This window comes from Stegostoma tigrinum, chromosome 9 (assembly GCF_030684315.1).
Source record: "Stegostoma tigrinum isolate sSteTig4 chromosome 9, sSteTig4.hap1, whole genome shotgun sequence".
Classification (NCBI taxonomy): Eukaryota; Metazoa; Chordata; class Chondrichthyes; order Orectolobiformes; family Stegostomatidae; genus Stegostoma; species Stegostoma tigrinum.
In genome coordinates this window covers 31,483,860-31,508,279 of record NC_081362.1, presented here as the reverse complement: position 1 = coordinate 31,508,279, position 24,420 = coordinate 31,483,860, and the positions used below count along the sequence as shown (strand labels likewise).

The 24,420-nt window shown below is 43.6% G+C and overlaps 1 protein-coding gene across 2 annotated transcripts in view; it reads right to left on the bottom strand.

Annotated features, from left to right (window-relative positions):
- serac1 (serine active site containing 1) overlaps window positions 1–24,420 on the bottom strand; it is a 266,772-nt gene that overhangs the window by 97,765 nt on the left and 144,587 nt on the right. For both annotated transcript variants that reach the window (XM_048536593.2, XM_048536595.2), the window contains exon 12: window positions 10,816–10,916. In XM_048536593.2, coding sequence (XP_048392550.1) covers window positions 10,816–10,916 — 101 coding nt within the window. The remainder of the gene's footprint in view (window positions 1–10,815; window positions 10,917–24,420) is intronic.

The window sequence follows — 24,420 nt, the reverse complement described above, 5'->3', positions numbered from 1 at the left end:
ATTGGGAACAGCCAACAATGGGTTCATGAAGGGTAGGTCATGTTTAACTAATTTGATGGAATTCTTTAAGGACATTACTTGCATGGTGGACAATGGGGAACCTGTGGATGCGTTGTATCTGGATTTCCAGAAGGCATTTGACAAGGTGCCAACCAAAGGCTGCTACATAAGATAAAGTTGCACAGTATTACAGGCAATGTATTGGCATGGATAGAGGATTGGTTGACCAGTAGAAAGCAAAGAGATGGGGTAAATGAGTATTTTTCTGGTTGGCGGTCAGTGGCTAGTGGTGTGCCTCAGGGATCAGTGTTGGGACCGCAATTGTTTACAATTTACATAGATGATTTGGAGTTGGGGACTAAGTGCGGTATGTCAAAATTTGCAGATGACACTAAGGTGAGTGGTGGAGCAAAGTGTGTAGAAGACACTGAAAGTCTGCTGAAGGATACAGATAGTCTAAGTGAGTGGGCAAAGGTCTGGCAGATGGAGTTCAATGTTGATAAGTGTGAAGTCATCCATTTTGGTAGGAATAACAGCAAAATGGACTGTATTTTAAATGGTGAAAAATTGCAGCACGCTGCTGTGCAGAGGCATCTGGGTGTCCTTGTGCATGAATCACCAGAAGTCAGATTGCAGGTGCAGCAGGCAATTAAAAGGCAAATGGAATTTTGTCTGCCATTGCTAGAGGGATGGAATTTAAAAACATGGAGGCTATTCTCCAGCTGTATAGTTACCTAGTGAGGCCACACCTGGGATAGTGTGCAATTTTGGTCTCCTTACTTGAGAAGGGATATACTCGCACTGGAGAGGGTGCAGAGGAGTTTCACTCGGTTGATTCCAGAGTTGAGAGGGTTGGATTATGAGGAGAGACTGAGCAGACAGGGATTATAATCATTGGAATTCAGAAGAATGAGGGGAAATCTTACAGAAGCATATATGGTTATGAAGGGAATAGATCAGGTGGAGGCAGGGAAGTTGTTTGCACGAGCAGGGAGGAAGCGATAAGGTAAGGGAACCGTGGTTTATTAAAGAAATTGTATCTCTTGTTAAGCGGAAGAGGGAGGTTTATGTGACAATGAGACGAGATGGTTCAGATGAGGCGATGGAGGGTTACAGATTAGCTAGGAAGGATTTAAAGAGAGTGTTAAGAAGAACAAGGAGGGGACATGAGCAGACATTAGCAGGTAGAATAAAGGAGAACCCTAAAGCTTTCTGTAGGTATGTAAGGAGACTAGGGTAGGAATAGGGCCAGTCAAAGACAGAAGTGGGAAATTGTACATGGGCCCTGTGGAGATTGGAGAGGTGTTAAATGATTATTTCTCATCTGTTTTCACTGAGAAACAGGAGAATATTGTAGAGGAGATCACTGAGTTATGGGCTACTAGAATTGAAAGGATTAAGATTCATAAGGAGGTGGTGTTATCAATTCTAGAAGGAGTGAAGGCAGATAAATCCCCTGGGCCAGATGGGATTTTTCCGAGTATTCTCTGGGAAGTTAGGGAGGACGTGGTGGTGCCTTTGGCCTTGATCTTTGAATTCTCATTGTCTACAGCTTTAGTACCAGAGGACTGGAGGATTGCAAATATTGTGTCCTTGTTCAAGAAGGGCAGTAGAGATGAACCACGTAATTATAGACCTGTGAGCCTTACGTCTGTTGTAGGAAAAGTTTTGGAAAGGATTATAAGAGATAGGATTTATAATCATCTAGCAAGCAACAATTTGATTGGAGATAATCAGCATGGATTCATCAAGGGCAGGTCCTGTCTCACAAACCTTATTGAGTTTTTTGAGAAGGTGACCAAGCACGTGCATGAGGGAAGGGCAGTTGATGTGGCATACATGGACTTCAGTAAAGCGTTTGACAAGGTTTCACATGGTAGGCTATTGGAGAAAATGCAGAGGCATGGGATTGAGGGAGATTTAGCAGTTTGGATTAAAAACTGGCTTTCTGTAAGAAGGCAACGAGTGGTGGTTGATGGAAAATATTCAGCCTGGAGTCAGGTCATTAGTGATGTGCCTCAAGGATCTGTTTTGGGACCACTGCTGTTTCTCATTTTTATAAATGACTCGGACGCAGGCGTAGGTGGATGGGTTAGTAAGTTTGCAGATGACACTAAAGTCGGTGGAGTGGTGGACAGTGTGGAAGAATGTTGCAGGTTGCAGGGAGACTTGGATAAACTGTAGAATTGGGCTAAAAGGTGGCAAATGGAGTTTAATATGGATAAATGTGAGGTGATTCACTTTGGGAAGAATAATAGGATGGCAGAATACCGGGTCAACGGAAAGATTCTTGGTAGTGTGGATGTGCAGAGAGATCTTGGCACTCCAGTGAAACATGTCCCACTCTTTTCAGTCTACTTGCATATCTCAAACCCTCCATTCCTGGTACCATCCTGATAAATCTTTTCTGAACTTCTCCAGTTTAATAAAATTCTCCTATAACAGGGTGACCAGGCTGCACTTGGTACTTTGGAAGAGACCTCACCAATGTTTTGTACAACCTAAACATGAAGTTCGAACTTCTACACTCAAAGGTCTTTTAACTATGCTGTCAACCTGTGCTGCAAATTTCAAAGAATTATGTACGTTAATCCCCTCGGTCTCTGTTCTACATTATCCAGGGCCGCATCATTAATTGTATAAGTCCTGTCCTCGTTTACATTGCCAAAATGCAATACCTCATCTTTATCCAAATTAAGCTCCATCTGCCATATCTGAATACTTGCTTTCATTCATCTCATTCAATTGCAAAGTAAAAGCTAATGACTCACATTCCAAAAACTAAAGGCAGAAGCTCATGACTGCCTGAAATATAAATGTCATTCTTTCCCCATCCTCTTTCTTATTTGGGTCTCTTTAATGCTCCATAATGAAATACCACAAAACCTGTGTTCACACAGACAGTTTATCAAGAACTAGAAAATACAAAAGAGGAGGATGGATTCGCTCACTTCTAATGAGAATTACCCAACAGATGACATAATGCAGTGCCTGAAACTGCCAGATTTTAAAGAAAGTGCAGGATATCTCCACATTCTACTGGTACATTTAGACTGAACTGATGACAACACACTGCCTTACCATCTTGACTAATTTAAAGCTCTTTTCATTCATGAATGGAGGCCTGAACACAGAATATACATTATGAATACTGAAATGTATTTCAAAAGAAATGATTTAATTTTTCCAAATCAACCGACATTCAACATGCAATCATAGAGATGTGCAACACAGAGAAATGCTATGGGGCCATTGGTTTTAACCAGTGTAGACACAATCATTGAACTATTATAATCCCACATTCCCAGCACTTGGTCCAAAGTCTTGTGTGCTTTGGCAATGCAAGATCTACCCTGCAATAATCACCAAAACAGAATCCCCTTCACCCTCACGTACCACCCCACCAACCTCCAGATCCAACGCATCATCTTCCAACGCTTCCACCGTCTGCAATCTGACCCCACTACCAAAGACATCTTTCCCTCCCTATCCTTATCTGCTTTCCGGAGGGACCACTCTTTCGTGACTGTCATGTCTGCTCCACACTCACCCCTCCAGCCCCACCACCCCCAGCACTTTTCCCTGCAACCGAACTAAGTGCTACAACTGCCCCTACACCTCCCCCCTCATCCCCATCCCAGGCCCTAAGAAGGCCTTCCACATCAACCAGATGTTCACCTGCATATCTGCTAATGTGGTATACTGTATCTACTGTTCCCATCATGGCCTCCTCTACATTGGGGACACCAAGTGGAGGCTTGGGGACTGCTTGGCGGAACACCTACACTCGGTTCGCACCAAACAATTTCACCTCCCAGTCGTGAACCATTTCGACTCCCCGTCCCTCTTCTTGGACGAAATGTCCATCCTGGGCCTCCTGCAGTGCCACAACGATGCCACCCAAAGGATGCAAGAATAGCATCTCCCCTCCCCTGACTGCATCCCAAAACCAGCCTCCTTGACCTGTCCTCCCACCTATCCACTCCTCCCACCTCAAGCCCCACGCCATCTCCTACCTACTAGCCTCATCCTGCCTCCTTGACCTGCCAATTTTCCCTGGACCGACCTATTGCCTCCCTAACTCCCCACCTACCCTCACCTTTACTGGCTCCATCTCCACCTCTTTGGCCTGTCTGTCTCCTCTCCACCTATCTCCTCCTTTATCCATCTTCTATATGCCTCCCCCCCTCTCCCTATTTATTTCAGAATCCCCTTCCCCTTCCCCATTTATGAAGAAGGGTCCAGACCCAAAATGTCAACTTTCCTGCTCCCCTGAAGCTGCTTGGCCTGCTGTGTTCATCCAGCTCTACACCTTGTTGTCTCAAGTTCACATCTAAATACATTTTAAATGTTAGGAGGGCTTCTGCTTCTAATGCTCCTCCGGGCAATGAGTTTCTGATTCCCACTACCTTCTGAGTGAAAAATGTTTTCCTCACATCTGCATGGGTTTCCTCTGGGTGCTCCAGTTTCCTCCCATGGTCCAAAGATGCGCATGGTAGGTAGATTAGCTGTGCTAAATTGCCCGTAGTGTTCAGGGATGTGTAGATTATGCGGGTTATAGTGGGGTGGGTCTAGGTGGGATGCTCTGAGGTTTGGTGTGGACTTGTTGGGCCGAAAGGCCTATTTCCACACTGTAGGGATTCCATGATCTATGATCTTACCTTTTGCTCCAAAACAATTCCAATTTGTCCAATCACTTTTCATGACTGAAACTCCCCAGCCCAGGTAACATCCTGGTAAATCTCCTGCACTCTCTTCAGCATACCATATCCGCCTATAATGCGAATTCTAGAACTGCACAAATATTGAAGTCGTGGCCTAACCAAACGTTTATACAGTTTCAGTATAATTGCCCTGCTCTTAAACTCTATGCAATGTCTACTAAAGGCAAGTATTCCATTCTGTCTTCTTAATCACTTTACCCACCTGCCCGACATCAACCAGTGTGCATGTATACCATGGTGCCTCTAATCTTCAGTGCTTCCCGGGGTCCATCATCTATTCCCTTGCCTTGTTTGTCCTGTTGAAGTGTATCATTTCATATTTACCCAGATTGAATTCCATTTGCCACTGATCAGCCCATTGACCAGCCCATCCATAGCCTCTTATAGTCGAAGGCTATCCCATGCACCGCCCTACCAAATTTTTGAATAATCTGCAAGCTCACTGATCAACACTGTACATTCAAATCCAAATCATTTATGAAAGAAGCCAACAGCAAGGGTCCAACACCAATACCTGTGGGACTCCACTGGACTAGACTTTCAGGTGGAAAAACACCAATGAACCATCTCCCTCTGCTTTTTGCCACTCAGCCAATTACAGATCCATTGTGCCAAATTTCCTTGGATGCCATGTGCTTGTACTTTTGTTATCAGTCTTCCACGTGGGACCTTATCAAAAGCCTTTCTGAAGTCCAAGCACTCACCAAAAGCACTGCATTCATTTACACACGTGGTCACCTCTTTAAAAGATCAAATTGATCAGACATACCCTCCCCATAACAAAATTACTCTGACTGATCTTGATTAATCACTGCCTCTCCAAATGCAGATTAATTCTTTCCCTCAGAATTTCTTCCAGTAGTTTCCCCACCACAGGTTAGAATGACTGGCCTGTAATTTCCTGATTTAATCCTTGCTCTCTTTTTGAATGACATAACCACATTGGCTGTCCTTCAGTCCTCCAGCACCTCTCCTGCGGTCAAGGAGAAACTTTACATTTTTGAAAACACGTTGCTATTTCCTCTCTTGCCTCACTCAACCTGGAATATATCATCAGTTCTGAGGAAGGATCACCGGACCCAAAACGTTGACTTTGTTTTTTCTGTCACAGATGCTGCCAGCCCTGCTGAACTTTTCCAGTAAATTTGTGTTTGTGCTGGGATATATTTTATCCAGCTCTCAAAATTTATCAATTTTTAAGCCTGCCAAACCACACAGAACGTCCTCTATATCTACTCTAATTTCTTTAATTGTATTACAGACATTCTCCCTGATTTTTATACCCATATCTTCCCTCTCAAAGTATTCTCTTAGAATCCTCTGACCCCATGCAAAAAGAAAACTGTTGTCCTTAATGAGCCCTCTTTTTTCCCTTCTTATCTACTTACTCTGAATGTACGTGTAAAACAACTTCGATTTTCCTTTATTTTACCTGCCAGTATCTTTTCATATCCCCTTTTAGCTTTTCTAATAGAGTCAGAGGTCTGCAGCAATGAAAACAGGCCCTGAGGCCCAACTTGCTCATGGCGCCCAGTTTTCACAATCAAACTCGTCCCATTTGCTGTGATTGGTCCATATCTCTCCATACCTATCCCAACCAGGTATTTGTCATACTGTTTTTTTAAATTATGGAATTGTATTCACTTCTACCACTACCTCTGTCAGCCTATTCCAGACACTGACCACCCTCTGTGTAAAGAAAATTGCCCCTCTGGACCCTTTTGTATCTCTCCCCTCTCACCTTCAATCTATGCTTTCTAGTTTCAAACTTTCCTATCATGGGGAAAAAATCTGTTGGTTATCTACCTTACCTATACCTCTCATGATCTTATTTAGATACCTCAATAAGGTCACTCTTCAGTCTCTTATGCTGCAGGGCAAGAAGTCCCAGCCTATATAGACAGTCTGATTAGCAAGTTTGCAGATGACACTAAGATTGGTGAAGTAGCAGATAGTGAAGGGGACTGTCAGAGAATGCAGCAGAATATAGATAGATTGGAGAGTTGGGCAGAGAAATGACAGATGGAGTTCAATCCAGGCAAATGCAAGGTAATGCATTTTGGAAGCTCCAGTTCAAGAGTGAACTATATGGCAAATGGAAAAGGCCTAGGGAAAATTGACGCACAGAGAGATCTGGGTATTCAGGTCCACTGCACCCTGAAGTGGCCACACAGGTCAATAGAGTGGTCAAGGCAGCATATGGCATGCTTTCTTTCATCAGACAGGGTATTGAGCACAAGAGTTGGCAGATCATGTTATAGTTAGGTCTTTGGTTTGACCACATTTGGAATACTGCATACGGTTCTGGTTGCCACATTATCAAAAGGATGTGGATGCTTTGGAGAGGGTGCAGAGGAGGTTCACCAGGATATTGCCTGGTACAGAGGGCGCTAGCTGAGAAAAAAGGTTGAGTTGATTTGGGTGATTTACATTAGAAAGACGGAGGTTGAGGGGGGACCTGATTGAGGTCTACAAAATCATGAGAGGTATTGACAGGGTGGATAGCAATAAGCTTTTTCCCCAGAGTGGGGGACTCAATTATTAGGGGGCACAATTTCAAGGTGAGAGGGAAAAGTTTAAGGGAGATATGCGTGGAAAGCCCTTTACGCAAAGGGTGGTGGGTGCCAGGAACGTGTTGCCAGAGGAGGTGGTAGAGGCGGGCATGATAGCGTCATTTAAGATGCATCTAGACAGATACATGTATGGGCAGGGAGCAGAGGGATACAGATCCTTGGAAAATAGGCAACAGGTTTAAATGGAAGATCTGGATTGGCGTGGGCTTGGAGGGCCAAGGACCTGTTCCTGTGCTGTAATTTTCTTTGTTCTTTCGTACAACATCTCATTATAACTCAAACCTTCCAGTCCAGGTAGGGTCCTAGTAAATCTTTTCTGCACTCCTTCTAATTTAATAATCTCCTTTCTATAATAGGTGACCAGAACTGCACACAATACTCTAACTGTGGCCTTACCAATGCCTTGTACAGCTGCAACAAGATGTCCTATCTCTACAGTCAGTGCTCGGACCAATGAAAGCAAAAATGCCAAAAGCCTTCTTCTCCACCCTGTCTACTTGTGACTTTACTTTCAAAGAGCTATGAACCTGTACCCCTAGAATTCTTTATTCTATAACACTTCCCAGAATCCTCTAGAAACTGTATTGTTCCTGCCCTGGTTTAACCCACTAAAATGCAATACTTTGCATTTATCTAAATTAAACTCCATCTGCCATTCCTCAGCCCAATGAATCAGTTGAAAAAGATCTCACTGCATTCCCACATAACATTCTTCACTCTACACTCTGCCAGCAATCTTAATGTATTCCACAAACTTATTAATCATACCTCTCAGCTTCTCATCCAAATCATTTATATAAATAACACAAATAACAGTGGACCCTGCAATGATCCCTGTGGCACATGCTGGTCACAGGCCTCCTGTTTGAAAAACAACCCTGTGCCACCGCCTTCTGTCTTCTACCATCAAGACAATTTTGTTTCAATTGGATAGCTCTCTCTAGATCTTGTGAGATTTAATCTTATTCAAAAATGTACCATGTGGAGCCTTGTGAAGGGCCTTGCTAAAGTAGGCAATGTCTGCCGCAATGTCCTCATCTACCTTCTTGGTCACCCGTTGAAAAAACATATTCATGAGACACGATTTCCCAAGCACAAAGCCATGCTGACTATCCAAAATGGGTCCTAGCCTCTACAAAGCGGCACATTGGCTCAGTGGTTAGCACTGCAGCCTCACAGCACCAGGGGCCCGGATTTGACTCCAGCCTTGGGCAACTGTATGTGTGGAGTTTGCACATTCTCCCCGTGTCTGCGTGGGTTTCCTCTGGGTGCTCCGGTTTCCTCCCACAGTCCAAAGATGTGCAGACTAGGTGGGTTGGCCATGCTAAATTGCCCGTAGTGTTCGGGGGTATGTGGGTTATAGGGGGATGGGTCTGGGTGGGATGCTTCAAGGGGTGGTGTGGACTTGTTGGGCCGAAGGGCCTGTTTCCACACTGTGGGGAATCTAATCTAAATGCCTGTAAGATCCTTTCGTTCAGAATACCCTCTAACAACTTATTCACCACAAACGTTAAGTTTACTAGTCTGTAGCTCCCAGGCATTACCCAGCAGCCTTACTTTCCTTTTACAGAATCTCCAGAGTGTGGAAATAGGCCATTTGATCCAACAAGTCCACACCAAACCTCTGAAGAACATCTCACCCAGACTCATCCCTCTACCTATGCACCTAACCCACACATCTCTGAACGCAATGGATAATTTAGCATGGCCAATTCCACATCTTTGGACTGTGGGAGAAAACCACAGCACCCGGCGGAAACCCACGCAGACACGGAGAGAATGTGCAAACTCCACATAGTCACCCAAGACTGGAGTTGAACCCAGGTCCCCAACACTGCGAGGCAGCACTGTTGACCACTGAGCTCCCCGTGCCTTCATTAATGCCACAACATTAGCCACCCTCCAATCTTCAGGCACTTCACCCGCGGCTGTCAATAATACAAATATCTCCGCTAGGGGCCCTGAAATTTCCTCCTTCACGTCGCTCAAAGGCCTGGGATATACTCCAACAAATCCTGGGTATTTATCAACCCAAATGCATTTTAAGACTTTCAGCACCCACTCTTCTGAAATGTGGTTTCTCTTCAAGATATCAAAATTTCTATTCTTTTAAAGATTCCTCTTGCACATTCTATACTCCTTTACGGCTTCTGCTGGTTTGAGCCCTCAGGTTCCAGCAGAAGCCTCCTTTTTTTGTCTTAATGTGAACTTGTTTATTCCCCGACAGTCAGGGTTCACAGGGTTTAGTGGTCCCACCCTTTTTCTTTAATGGAAAAGGTCAGCCTTGTACTCTCCATATTTTCTTTTTGAATGCACCCCACTATTCTGAGATAGATTTACCTGAAAGTATCTTTTCCCAATACACTCTGGCCAAATCAGCCTTGGCCCCAGTTGAGAACTTTGACTTTAGGCTCATTCTTGTCCTTGCCCATGACAATCTAGAATCCAAGGGAGTTATGATTGCTGTCTACAAAATGTTCCCCACTGACATTTTAACCCACCTCTGTTACTTAGAATTAAGTCCAGGATTGCCCCTTTTCTTATGGGGCCTTCTACATACTGGATTAAAAAGCTGCCCCGAATACATTTTAAGAATTATGAGCCCGCTAAACCTTTCACATTATAATGAGCCCAGTTAAATGTTGGGCAGTTGAAATTCCCCACTATCACTTCCCTATTACTTTACACTTGCCTGTAATTTGCCTACATATCTACTTTTCTATTTCTCTTGGATTTTTAGGGAGCCTGTGGTAAATTATCAGCAATGTGATTGTTCTTATTTGCTTATTTAGTTATACCCATATATCTTCATTTGAGGAGCTTTCAAAGATGTCATTCTTCCTTACTGCTGTGATAAATTCCCTATTCAAAATTGCCTCACCTCCTCACTCTGATATACTGGAATGAAATACTGACTTGTGTATCATCAAGTGCTTACATTTTGCTGTAGACTTCACAGAAAGCGCAGTCCTTGAAACATGTCTGTTTTTCCACCCCATTCCGCAAGGTGATCTTTGCTTGTTGCATATAATTTTTAAAAAAGGATTTCCACATTGGTTTAAACATTATAAATATTCATTAACACCACTGAATTCAAGTTTGTAGACACTAACATGACAATATTTTCACCTTAAAGTCAGAAGATCATGGTCCTGAGTACACACTTTCGGCTAATATTATTGTACATTACTCAAAGCTTGCCGTATAGACGCTGTCATTCAAATAATATGTCAGATCTATTGGATTGGACGTAAATGATCCTGTCAACTAATAGCAGTGGGGAGAATTCCCAGTTTCCTTCCTTCACTTACTATTCTTTTATTCATTCTTCCTTCTGTAATTTGACTGTCATAATTATCATCAATATTTGCAGTGGGAAAAGAATGGTAGTACATCCAAGGTTACCATTGATGTAAAGTGCCTAGACATGACCCATAAAAATGCAAATTTTTCAGAAGAATTCATGGCTATTCTGTAGGTAGATATCATAAAATATTGGACAAGAGCCAAGTGTGTACCTTTCATTCTCCACAGGGCACTTGGATCTCCAGTCGCTAAGGTGGCTGTCATACTCCACTGACAATATCCTGAGATTGGGGCAGTCTGCAGTCAACCAGGTCTGAATGCAAATCAGCAGTACAGACATATTAGGTTAAAAGGAAGGACTGTTAAAAATCATTCAAAGTGACTTCTAAACTCGTAACCATAATGCATGACATTTTATATTGCGCCAAAGGTAGGTGTAGGAAATTGCTGAATCAATAATTTTTCAAAGTCAATGTTTTCAATGCATGACATGAAAAGCACACAATTACACTGCTTAATTAAATTTGTCGAACAAGTTTGAAATTCTTGGAATCTCCATGAATAAAAGCAAGGGGTTTCACAATGGACTACCAAATTCATTCATAGAATCCTGGCAGAGTGGAAGCAGGCTATTCAGCCCATCAAGTCCACACCAACCCACTGAAGAGCATTTTTTCCAGACCTGTGCCCCTACCCAATCTCTGTAACCCTGCAGGTCCTACAGCTAACTCATCTAGCCAGCACATCCCTGGACACCATAGGCAATTTAGCATGGCCAATCCACCTAACTTACACATCTTTGGGCTGTGGGAGGAAACCCAGAATATATAAACTCGACACAGATGATTGCCTGAGGGTGGAATCAAATCCAAGTCCCTGCTGCTGTGAGGCAGCAGTGCTAACCACTGAGCCTCTGTGCTGGCCCTGCCATTACTCATGGCACAGCACTTAAGGAAGCCATTCAAGTAGGGATAGTGAATATGAACATACTGCTAGTACAGGACAGTCCAGTTAGGCTGACAGATACAGTTTTGTGTGCCAACAGCAACAGTCCATGGTGGCTCAATGGTTAGCATTGCTGCCTCACAGCACTAGGGACTCAGGTTCAATTCTACCTTCCGGTGACTGACTGGATCGAGATTGCATGTTCTCGTGTCTGCATGGGTTTCCTCTAGCAGAAGGGGGTTAAACCTTTTCGTTCTTTATTCATTCACAGGATGAGGGTGTTGCTGGCTAGGGCAGCATTTATTGCCCATCCCTAATTGCCCAGATGCAGTTAAGAATTAATCACATTGCTGTGGATCTGGAGTCACATGTATGCCAGACCAGGTAAGGATGGGAACTAAGCTGGTCAAGTGTTTTAAGTTTCAGTGGATGAATATTCTGGGGATAGTGACCATAAAAGTATGTAAAGGTAAGGATAATACAAACTGTTAAGTGTCTAAACTGGGAGAAGGCTCATTTCAATATCATTAGACAGAATATGCAAGCAGACTTGGAGCAGGTATTTGCAGGTAGGTCTACATTTGGAAAGAAACAGACTTTTAAAAATGGTATAAATTTAGTATAAGAATTCAGGGCCAGTGTGTTCTTCTGAGAAGGAAGAGTAAAGGCAGCAAGTCCAGGGAACACTGGATGACAATGTATACTGACAGTTTGATAAAGACAAAGAAGCAAATACACGTCAGCAACAGCGTATTAAAAACAGGGAGTCCTTTCAAAAGTACAGACAGTGTAGGAGGTTGTTTATAAAAGATGAGGAGAGGGGCCACAAAATATCTTTGGCAGATGGGTTCAAGGAAAACCCCAAGGCTTTTTATAAGTACATTAAGAGTAGGAGGATTACCAAGGTAAGACTGGGATCTATTAGAGACAGGAAAATCTGTTCTTGGAGACAGTGGATGTGGACGAGATCTTAAATGCATATTTTTCAATATGGTAAAAATACTGAAGGGCAGGATTGATCAATATTTGGAAAGGCAGGGATTGATTAGGGGATAGTTGGCACGGATTTGTTAGAGGAAGATCTTGTCTGGCTAATTTACTTCTGCTTTTTGCAAAGATGGCTAAATATATTGATGAGGGTAGTACAGCTGATACAGTTGTAATGGGCTTCCAATCAACCTCTGACAAAGTCCCGAGTTGCCGGCTATCCAAAAGATAAGAGCCAATGGGAGCCAAAGCAAATTGACAAACTGAATCCAAAACTGGCTTACAAATAGGAGGCAAAGGGTGACGGATGAGGGCTGTTTTTATAACTGGGAGCCTGTGACCAGCAGTATATTAGAGGGATCTGAGCTAGGGCTCTTGCTGTTTGTTATGCACATTAATGACTTGGATGTCAGTGTAGAATGATACAAAAAGCGGTGCTATTGTTGAGAATGAGGAGAATGGTCTAACAACAAATCAGCTGACAATGTGGGCACAGCAATGACAGATGGAATATATTCCTGATAAGCGTGTGGTAATATATTTTGGGAGGTCTAATAAGGCAAAACATAATATAAGAGCAAGTATAAAGAACAAAGGGACCTTGGTGTACAAATCCATAGATCTCTGAAGGTGTCACCACGGGTAGACAGGGTGGTGAAGGTGCATGCCATCATTAGTCAAGGCATAGAATATAGGAACAAGGAGGTCTCATTACAACATTATTCTATCCGTGGTCTAACCCGTGTTTTATATTGTGTGACGTTTAGGTCGCCACATTATTGGAAGGATCTGATTGTATTGGAGAGGGTACAGATGAGATTCTCCAGGATGCTGTCTGGGAAGCAATGTTTCCATTATATGCAAAGACTGGATAGGCTGGGTTTGTTTTCCTTGGAGCAGAGGGAACTGAGGGAAACGTGTTTGAGGTGCACGAAATTTTGAGAGGCATGGATCATGAGAATCTCTTCCTCATGTCAGACATGTCTAAGACCAGGGGGCACAAGATTAACATGAGGAGTAAGTAGTTTAGAGGAGATCTGATGATAAATGTTTTCACTCAGAGATTGGTAGATATATGGAACGTGCTGCCTGAGAGGGTGGTGGAGGCAAGCATTCTTGCAACATTCAAGCAACATCTGGATGAGTACTTAAAATGACAGTCAATGGATCAAGTGCAGATAAATGGGATTAGTGTCGTTTGGTGTTTGTTGGTTGCATAGACATGGTGTATTGAAGCACCTGTTTTTATGCTGTCTAACTCTATTCAATTATGGATTATGTGGGTTTTAATACAGACGTTGACAGAACAAAGAACAAAGAAAATTACAGCACAGGGACAGGCCCTTCGGTCCTCCAAGCCTGCCCATCACAACTGAAACCACTTACCCTTCCAGGGACCATATCCCTCTATTCTCATCCTATTCGTGTATTTGTCTTGATGCCCTTTAAACGTTACTATCATATCAGCCTGCACCACTTCCTCTGGCAGCAAGTTCCAGGCACACACCACCAGCGGCACTGCAGCCTCACAGCACCAGGGACCCAGGTTCGATTCCAGCCTCGGGCAACTGCGTGGAGTATGCATGTTCTCCCAGTGTCTGCGTGGGTTTCCTCCGAGTACTTTGGTTTCCTCCCACAGTCCAAAGATGTGCAGGCTAGGTGGATTGACCATGCCAAATTGCCCATAGTGTTCAGGGGTATGTGGGTTATAAGGGGATGGGTCTGGGTGGGATGGTTCAAGGGGCGGTGTGGACTTGTTGGGCCAAAGGGCTGTTTCCACACTGTCGGGAATCTAATCTAATCTAATCTGCGTAAAAAACTTGCCTCGTACATCAGTTTTAAACCTTGCCCCTCGCACCTTAAACCTATCCCCACAAGTAACTGATTCTTCCATCCTGGGAAAAAGCTTCTGTCTGTCGATTCTGTCCATGTCCTTCATAACCTTGTAGGCCTCTATCAGGTCACTCCTCAACCTCGGTCATTCTAGTGAAAACAACCCAAGTTTCTCTGACCTCTTCTTATAGCTAAAGCCCTCCATGCCAAGCAACATCCTGGTAATCTTTTCTGTACCCTCTCCAAAGCCACCATATGCTTCTGGTAATGTGACGACAAAAATTGAACACAATATTCCAAATGCGGCCCAACTAAGGTTCTGTAAAGTTGCAATATTACCTGTCTAATTTTAAACTCAACGTCCTGGCCAAAGAAGGATAATGCCTTGTTGAAGACCTTCTCCACTTGTGTTGCCACTTTCAGTGTCATGTGTACTGTACACCCAGATCCCTCTGCCTATCATTACTCTTCAAGATTCTGCCATTTACTGTATGAGAGATGTGACGGTGAGGTAGAATGAGGAATTGTCACTGCATACATGGTCAACAACACACTTATAATACATTACAATTGATTAAAAATCTCTTTAAGTTTGAGATGCCTTGCACAGCTCTGCCTATTCAACTTCAACTAAGTGAACTAAATTCATCGTAGCCTGAAGTTTCCACTATGCACAAAATTAGGAGTTAGATCAAAAACTCCCCAACATAATTCTTGTCAGAAACATTTTTCAGTACGTTTTAGTCTTTATCCACCACAGTTCAGCGCAAGGGAAAAACTGATCAAGAAACTTCCTGACTAAGAGTCATAGAGTTGTAGTGCACAGAACAGACCCTTCAGTCCAATGCATTCATACAACCACATATCCTAAATTAATCTAATCCTGTTTGCTAACATTTGGTTCATATCCCTCCGAACCCTTCCTAATCATATACCCATGCAGGTGCCTTTTAAATTTTGTATTTGTACTAGCCTCCACCACTTCCTATGGCAGCTCATTCTATCTCCGCACCACCCTCTGCATGAAAATGTTGCCCCTTTGTTCACTTTAAAATTTTTCCCTTTTCACCTGAGACCTATGCCTTCTAGGTTTGGACTCGCCCACCCTGGGGAATAGACCCTGGCTAGTCACCCTATCCATGCTCCTCACGATTTCATAAACATCTGTAGGGTCACTCCTCAGCCCATCAACAGTCCAGCGAAAATAGCCCCAGCCTATTCAGCCTCTCCTTACAGCTTAAACCCTCCAACTGTGGCAATCTTTGTCAATCTTTCCTGAACCCTTTCAACGTTCACAACTTCTTTGTTGTTTTCATTAGAGAGAAGAAGGTTGAGAGGTGACTTAATTGAAACATATAAAATAATCAGAGGGTTAGATAGGATGGATAGGGAGAGCCTTTTCCTAGGATGGTGACGGCGAGCACGAGGGGGCATAGCTTTAAATTGAGGGGTGAAAGATATAGGACAGATGTCAGAGGTAGTTTCTTTACTCAGAGAGTAGTAAGGGAATGGAACGCTTTGCCTGCAACAGTAGTAGATTCGCCAACTTTCGGTACATTTAAGTCATCATTGGACAAGCATATGGACGTACATGGAATAGTGTAGGTTAGATGGGCTTAAGATCGGTATGACAGGTCGGCACAACATCAAGGGCCGAAGGGCCTATACTGTGCTGTAATGTTCTATGTTCTATGTATGTTCTTTCCCATAGCAGGGAGATCAAAAGTGAACGCAGTATTCTAAAAGTGGCCTAACCAATGTCCTGTACAGCCACAACATGATCTCCCAACTCCTATGCTGAATACACTGCCCAATGAAGGCAAGTGAAGCAAATGCCTTCTTCATAATCCTGTTCCACCTGTGTCTCCACTTTCAAGGAACTAAGAACCTATGAAACTAACGGATAGGTCGCTAGGCTTTAGGGATGTTTACTGTTTCCTATATGTAAATTAATAACCTGTAGTAATGATGGGTGAGGTAGCAACGACAAATGACAAGACAACTGACCAGGCAGAAATTCATTTGATATGTTATCAGCTGTCAAAAACTGCTTCTTCTGCTTATCTTCAGATTTATTTTTCATTGCATCAAATAGTTAGAATTGGAGATGAATCTGATTTTTTTCACATTGGAAATTATATTTTGAAATCTAATTTGAGAAAAACCAAGTGACAGACTTTCAAGTTGGGTATCATTGACTATAACCACAACTAGAACGTGTTGTCTGGCCACAGGTGAGGTGCCAGAGAACAGCTAAAGTTGCCCCATTACTAAGAAACAATAGGAAAGGTTACGTGAGGAAATTACAGCTGGTCAGTCAAACCTTGATAGTGGGAAAGTTGTTATAAAGAATTCTGATAGACAGAACACGTATGTACTTATAAAGACATGGATTAATCAATGTGAATTTGTTAAGAGCAGATCATATTTGATAGATTTGATGGGATTTGTGAGGGAGGAATGTTGATGGCGGCAATGCTTTTGATGTAGTCTAAATAGTGGGGATGGGGATTCAATTTCATAGAAAATTATACAAAAAGTTAAAGCTTTGGTGGTGGGGGGGTTGCTCAGCAAATGTTATAAAAGTTTACAGAACAAGCAATAGGACAGAAAGTATGGAAAGGCTCAAGAATCTAACTTCAGGTAATGGGACAACTATGAGGAGGATGGCAGTCAATGCACGAATGAGATATATACAGTATACAAAATGAGGTAAATAAGCTTGTAGCACAGGCTGAAATGAGCAGATATGATGGTATAGCTATCACGAAGATGTGGCTGCAAGGTGATTATTGGGGCTAGGAACTAAATATCCAGGATACATGTTTATTGAAAAGTCAGGCAGGTAGAAAGAGTGGCACTGGTGCCCTATTAATAAGAAATGCAAGCAGATATAAGTAGACAAATGTAAATAAGTAAATAAAGTAGCAAGAAGTGATACAGAATCAGAAGGTGTAGAATCTATGTGGATAGAGTTGACCAAGTGCAAATGAGAAGGGGTCTCACTGTCCACCCTATCTAATCCTCTGATCATCTTGAATGTCTGTATTAAAATCCCCTCTTAGCCTCCTTCTCTCCAATGAGAACCGACCCAAGTCCCTCAGCCTTTCTTCATAAGGCATTCGCTCCAGACCAGGCAACATCCTAGTAAATCTCCTCTGCACCTTTTCCAATGCTTCCACATCCATCCTGTAACGGGGCGACCAGAATTGCATGCAATATTCCAAGTGAGGCCGTACTAGCGTTTTGTACAGTTGCAGCATTACATCACAGCTCCAGAACTTAATCCCTCTCAATAAAACCTAATGCACCGTAAGTCTTCGTAACAGCACTATCAACCTGGGTGGCAACTTTCAGGGATCTATGTACATGGACACCAAGATCCCTCTGCACATCCACACGACTAAGAATCTTTCCAGTGTTCCAGTATACTGCCTTCCTATTATTCTTCCCAAAGTGAATCACCTCACATTTATCCATATTAAACTCCATTTGCCACCTTTCAGCCCAATTCTGCAGTTTATCCAAGTCTCCCTACAACATTCTTCCACACTGTCCACCACTCCACCGACTTTAGTGTCATCTGCAAACTTACTAACCCATCCACCTATGCCTGCGTCCAAGTCATTTATAAAAATGACAAACAGCAGTGGTCCCAAAACAGATCCTTGAGGCACACCACTAGCAACTGGACTCCAGGCTGAATATTTTCCATCGACCACCACATGTTGCCGTCTTAGAGAAAGTCAGTTTCTAATCCAAACTGCTAAATCTCCATCAATCCCATGCCTCTGTATTTTCTCCAATAGCCTACCACGTGGAACCTTATTAAAAGCTTTACTGAAGTCCATGTACGCCATGTCAAATTTCATCCACATGCTTGGTCACCTTCTCAAAAAACTCAATAAGGTTTGTGAGACACGACCTGCCCTTGACGAATCCATGCTGACGATCTCCAATCAAATCGTTGCTTGCTAGATGATTATAAATCCTATCTCTTATAATCCTTTGCAAAACTTTTCCTACAACAGATGTAAGGCACACAGGTCTATAATTACCTGTATCATCTCTACTGCCCTTCTTGAACAAGGGCATAACATTTGCAATCCTCCAGTCCTCTGGTACTAAACCTGTAGACAATGAGAGTTCAAAGATCAAGGCCAAAGGCTCTGCCACCTCTTCCCTAGCGTCCCAGAGAATACTCGGAAAAATCCCATCCAGCCCAGGGGATTTATCTACCTTCACTCCTTCTAGAATTGATAACACCTCCTCCTTACTAACCTCAATCCTTTCAAGTCTAATATTCCATGTCTCAGTCTTCTCCTCTACAATATTCTCCTTTTCCTCAATGAAAACAGATAAGAAATGTTTGTTTAGCACCTCTCCGATCCCCACAGGGTCCACACACAACTTCCCACTTCTGTCTTTGACTGGCCCTATTCCTACCGTAGTCATCCGCTTATTCCTCACATACATATATAAAGCTTTAGGGTCCACCTTTATTCTACCTGCTAACGTCTGCTCATGACCCCTCCTTGCTCTTAACTCTCTCTTTAAATCCTTCCTAGCTAATCTGTAATTCTCCATCGCCTCATCTGAGCCATCTCATCTCATCGTCACATAAGCATCCCTCTTCTGCTTAACAAAGGATACAATTTCTTTAGTAAACCATGGTTCCCTTACCTTATCACTTCCTCCCTGCCTGACACGGACATACCTGTCAAGAACACGCAATATCTGTTCCTTAACCCAGCTCCACATTTCGATTGTCCCCATCCCCTGCATTTTGCTACCCCATTCTATGCTTCCTAAGTCTTGCCTAATCGCATTATAATTGCCCTTCCCCCAGCTATAGCTCTTGCCCTGTGGCATGTTCCTATCCCTTTCCATCACTAAACTAAACATAACCAAATTATGGTCACTGTCTCCAAAGTTCTCACCTACCACTAAATCAAACACCTGGCCTGGTTCATTACCAAGTACCAGATCCAGTGTGGCCTCCTCTTTTGTCGGCCCTTCGACATATTGTGTCAGCAAAACGTCTGGCACACATTGGACAAAAACTGATCCATCTGACGTACTAGAGTTATAGCAATTGCAGTCAATGTTAGGGAAGTTAAAGTCTCCCATTATGACCACCCTGTTCCTTTCACTCCTGCCCAGAATCGTTTTGCCAATCTTCTCCTCCACATCCCTGGAACTTTGTGGAGGCCTATAAAAAACTCCCAGCAGTGTGACCTCTCCTCTCCAGTTTCTGACCTCAGCCCATACCACCTCAGTAGACAAGTCCTTGTCAAAAGTTCTTTCAGCCACCGTTATACTGTCCTTGACTAACAAAGCCACACCTCCCCCTCTTTTACCACCTTTCCCGATCTTAACGAAAGATTTAAACCCTGGAACCTGCAACATCCATTCCTGACCCTGCTCTATCCATTTCTCCAAAATGGCTACAACATCAAAGTCCCAGGTACCTATCCATGCTGCAAGCTCAACTACCTTATTTCGGATTCTCCTGGCATTGAAGTAGACACACTTCAAACCAGCTTGCTGTCTGCCAGCACACTCCTGTGACATCCTGCCCATGTCCTCGCTACTCTCATCCTCCTGTATACTGGAACTACACCTCAGTTTCCCATCCCCCTGCTGAGCTCGTTTAAATCCACCTGAACAGCACTAACAAATTTCCCACCCAGGATATTAGTACCCCTTTGGTTCAAGTGAAGACCGTCCTGTTTGTAGAGGTCCCACCTTCCACAGAAGGAGCCCCAATTGTCCATGTACCTGAAGCCCTCCCTCCTGCACCACCCCTGCAGCCACGTGTTCAGGTGAAATCTCTCCCTTTTCCTCGCCTTGCTATCACGTGGCATGGGTAATAAACCAGAGATAACAACTCTGTTTGTTCTAGCTCTCAGCTTCCACCCGAGCTCCCTGAAATCCTATCTTATATCCCTATCCCTCTTTCTACCTATGTCGTTGGTACCTACGTGGACCACAACTTGGGGCTGGTCACCCTCTCCCTTCAGGACCCCAAAGACATGATCCGAGGCATCACGGATCCTGGCACCTGGGAGGCAACACACCAACCATGAGTCTCTTTCGTTCCCAACAGACTTTCTATCTGTCCCTCTAACTATTGAGACCCCAGTGACTAACACTCTTTTCCTACCCCCCCCTTCCCTTCTGTGCAAGAGGGACAGACTCTGCCAGAGACCTGCACTCCAGTGCATGCCCGTGGTAAGTGCCCCACCCCCAACAGTATCCAAAACGGTATACTTGTTTTTCAGGGGAACGACCACAGGGGATCCCTGCACTGACTGCTTTTTCCCCCTTCTAACAGTTACCCCGCTCTCTTCATGCTTAGGAATAACTACTACCCCGTAACTCTTGTCTGTCACAGACTCTGCCTCCTGAATAACCTGAAGTTCATCCAGCTCCTGCTCCAGTTCCCTAATGCGGTCTTGGAGGAGCAAGAGTTGGGTGCACTTCCTGCAGATGTACTTGGATGGGACACTAATGGCGTCCCTCACCTCAAACATCATGCAGGAGGAACATTCCTCTACCTGCACTGTCATTCCTGCTAGTTCCCTTGTCAGAAAGTACAGAAAAAAAAAAGCTTACCTGATTTGTCAATTACAATATTACAATAATCATTGGGATCTTCAATACGTGAGTGTCCTGGGAATATCAGGTTGGTAGCAGTCTCAAGAAAAGCAATTTGTGGAATGTCTCCAAGGAGATTGCAACCTTGCGGTCGAGTTCACTACCAAACAGGCAATTCTGGATTATCTTGAAGACAGCTTAGAGTCATGTAGCACGGAAAGAGACCCTTCAGTCCAACTCATCCATGCTGACCAGGCATCCCTATCTGACCTAGACCTCTGTGCCAGCGTTTGGCCCATTCCCTTCCTTTTCATCAACCCATCCAGTTACCTTTTAAATGCTGTAATTGTACCTACTTCCATCACTTCCTCTGGCAGCTTATTCCATACATGCACCTCACTCTGCATGAAAAAGTTACTTGTCAGGTTCTTTCTAAATCTTTCTCCTCTCACTTTGAGCCTATGCCCTCCAGTTCTGCACTGCCCCAACCTCAGAAAAAGACCTCAGCTATTCACGGTATTCATGCCCCTTATGACTTTATAAACCTCCATAAGGTCAACCTTCAGTCTCCGGCGCTCCAAGGAAAAAAAGCCCCAGCCTATTCAGCCTCTCCTATAACATAATGCACTATCCCCAGCAACATTCTTATACATCCTTTCTGCACCCTCTCAACTTTAACAACATTCTTCCTGTAGAAGGGAGACCAGAATTCTGTGCAGTATTCTAAAAATGTCCTCACCAGTGTTCTGTACAGCCACAATATGACATTTCAATTCCAATTCTGACCAATGAAGGCAAGTGTGCCTTAAAGTGAAGGAGCCCTTAGGGATCAGTGACCATAATATGATAGAACGCACCCTGCAGTTTTAGTGGAGCAGCAATGGGAGGAATTTGTGGAGGTAATTCAGGAGGCGCAGCAGAAATTCATCTCAAGGAAGAAGAAATGTACTAAGGAGAGGATGAGGTAACCATGGCTGACAAGGGAAATTAGTGACAGCATAAAAGCTAACGAAAAAGCATAAATGCAGTGAATTAGTGGGAAGCAGAGAATGGGAAGCCTATAAAAATCAGTAGAGAGTAACTAAAAGAGTAATGAAGGGAGAGAGACAAAGTATGAGGGCAAACTAGCTAATAATATAAAAGAAGATTACAAGAGTCTTTCTTTAGATAAATAAAAGGTAAAAGAGAGGCAAGAGTGGACATTGGACTTCTGGAAAATGAGGCTAGAGAAGTATCAACAGGAAACAAAAAAATTGCAGAAAAACTGAGTAGGTAAATCACATCAGTCTTCATGGTGCAAGTCACCTGTAGCACACCAGAACATAAAAACAGGCAGGGGGCAGAGGTAGATGTCATTGCCACCAGTAAGGAGAAAATGCCAGGAAAGCTGAAAAGTCTGAAGATGAATAAATCACCCAGACTGGATGGACTTCATCCCAGAGCTGAGGAGATTGTGGAGGCAAAGGTGGTGATCTTTCAGGAATCACGAGAGTCAATGAGGGTCCTATAGGATGGAATTGATTGATTTATTAACATGTGTACCAAAGTACATGAAAGCATCGTTTACAAACAGTACAGGCAGATCATATGGGTGGATTAGCAAGTTCGCGGACGATACGATGGTGGGTTGTGTTGTGGACAGTGCGGAGGGATGTTCTAGGTTACAAAGGGATATTGATAGGATGCAGAACTGGGCTGAGAAGTAGCAGATGGAGTTCAACCCTGAAAAAGTGTGAGGTGATTCATTTTGGAAGGTCAAACTTGAAAGCAAAATACAGGGTTAATGGAAAGATTCTTGGCAGTGTGGTGGAGCAGAGAGACCTTGGGGTTCATGTTCACAGGTCCCTGAAAGCTGTCACCCAGGTGGATGAAGTCGTTAAGAAGAATAGCTTTCATGAATACGGGATTAAGTTCAAGAGCCATGAAGTTATGTTCCAGCTATACAAAAGCCTAGTTCGGCCACATCTGGAGTATTATGTCCAGTTCTGGTCGCCTCATTACAGGAAAGATGTGGAGGCGTTGGAAAAAGTGCAGAGGAGATTTCCCAGGATGTTGCCTGAAATGGAGGGAAGGTCTTACGAGTAAAGGTTGAGAGAGCTAGGGCTTTTCTCTTTAGAATGACGAAGAATGAGAGGTGACTTGATAGAGGTGTACAAAATGATCAGAGGTATAGATAGAGTGGACAGCCAGAGACTCTTTCCTAGGATGGAGGTAGCTATTACGAGCAGGCATAGTTTTAAAGTGAGTGGAGGTAGATATAGGGGAGACGTCAGAGGTAGGTTTTCTACTCAGAGAGTAATTGGGGCGTGGAATGCATTGCGGACAGGGTAGGGGAGTCGGCCTCATTAGGGGCATTTAAGCGGCTATTAGACAGGCATATAAGGTAGAGGAGGAGATTAGATTGACCTTAAGTTTAGGGCAGAAGTTTGGCACAACATTGTGGGCTGAAGGGCCTGTACTGTGCTGTACTGTTCTATATTCTATATCATAGTAAGCAAAAATGTACAGATCAAAAAGATTTAGACAGAGGCATATAGGTTACATTGCACAGAGCATGTGCTACTCGAGATCACCGTGAGCAAGATCAGCATTATTTGAGGCTAGAGATTTCATTCAGTCCAATAATGGCCTGGAAGAAGCTATTCCTGAACCCACTAGTTCACGTTCAGGCTTCTTGACAGAAGAGGTTGTAGGAGATCACTACTGGGGTGCAATGGTTCCTTGATGATGGTGGCAGTCTTTCCGCAGAAGCCGGCCATGTAAATAAAGTCCATGGATAGAAAGTTAGCTAATGTAATGGCTAATGAAATACTCCTGTTTCAGAAGGGAGGCAGAACACAGGAAACTGCAGGTTGGTTAGCTTAACCTCAGTCATTGGTAAGATTTAAGAATGCATTATTAAGGCAGAGTACTTAGAACTGCATGGTAAAAGGGCATGGTAAAATCCAATTAGGGCAGCACTGTGGCTCAGTAGTTAACACTGCTGCCTCATATCACAGGGGGCTGTGTGGAGTTTGCAAGTTCTCCCTGTGTCTGTGTGGGTTTCCTCTGGGTTGTCCAGTTTCCTCCCACAGTTCAATGATGTGCAGGTTAGGTGGATTGGCCATGCTAAATTGCCTGCAGTGTTCTGCAAAGTGCAGATTAGGTGGGTTATGGGGAATGGGTCTGGGTGGGATGATCTGGGGGTCACTGCAGACTTGTTGGGCTGAACGGCCTGTTTCCACACTGCAGGAATTCTATGATCTAAAATAGGGCTCAGTCAGAACAGTTTAATCAAAGGGAGGTCAGACCTGGCAAATCTGTTAGAATTCTTTGAGGTGGTAACAAGCAAGTTAGACAAAGGAGAGCTAGTGCATGTGCGACCTAATTGGATCTGCTACAGCATTTGACAAGGTGCCGCACAAGAACTAAGAGCGCACAGAATTAGGTGCAAGGTACTGGTTTTGACAGTA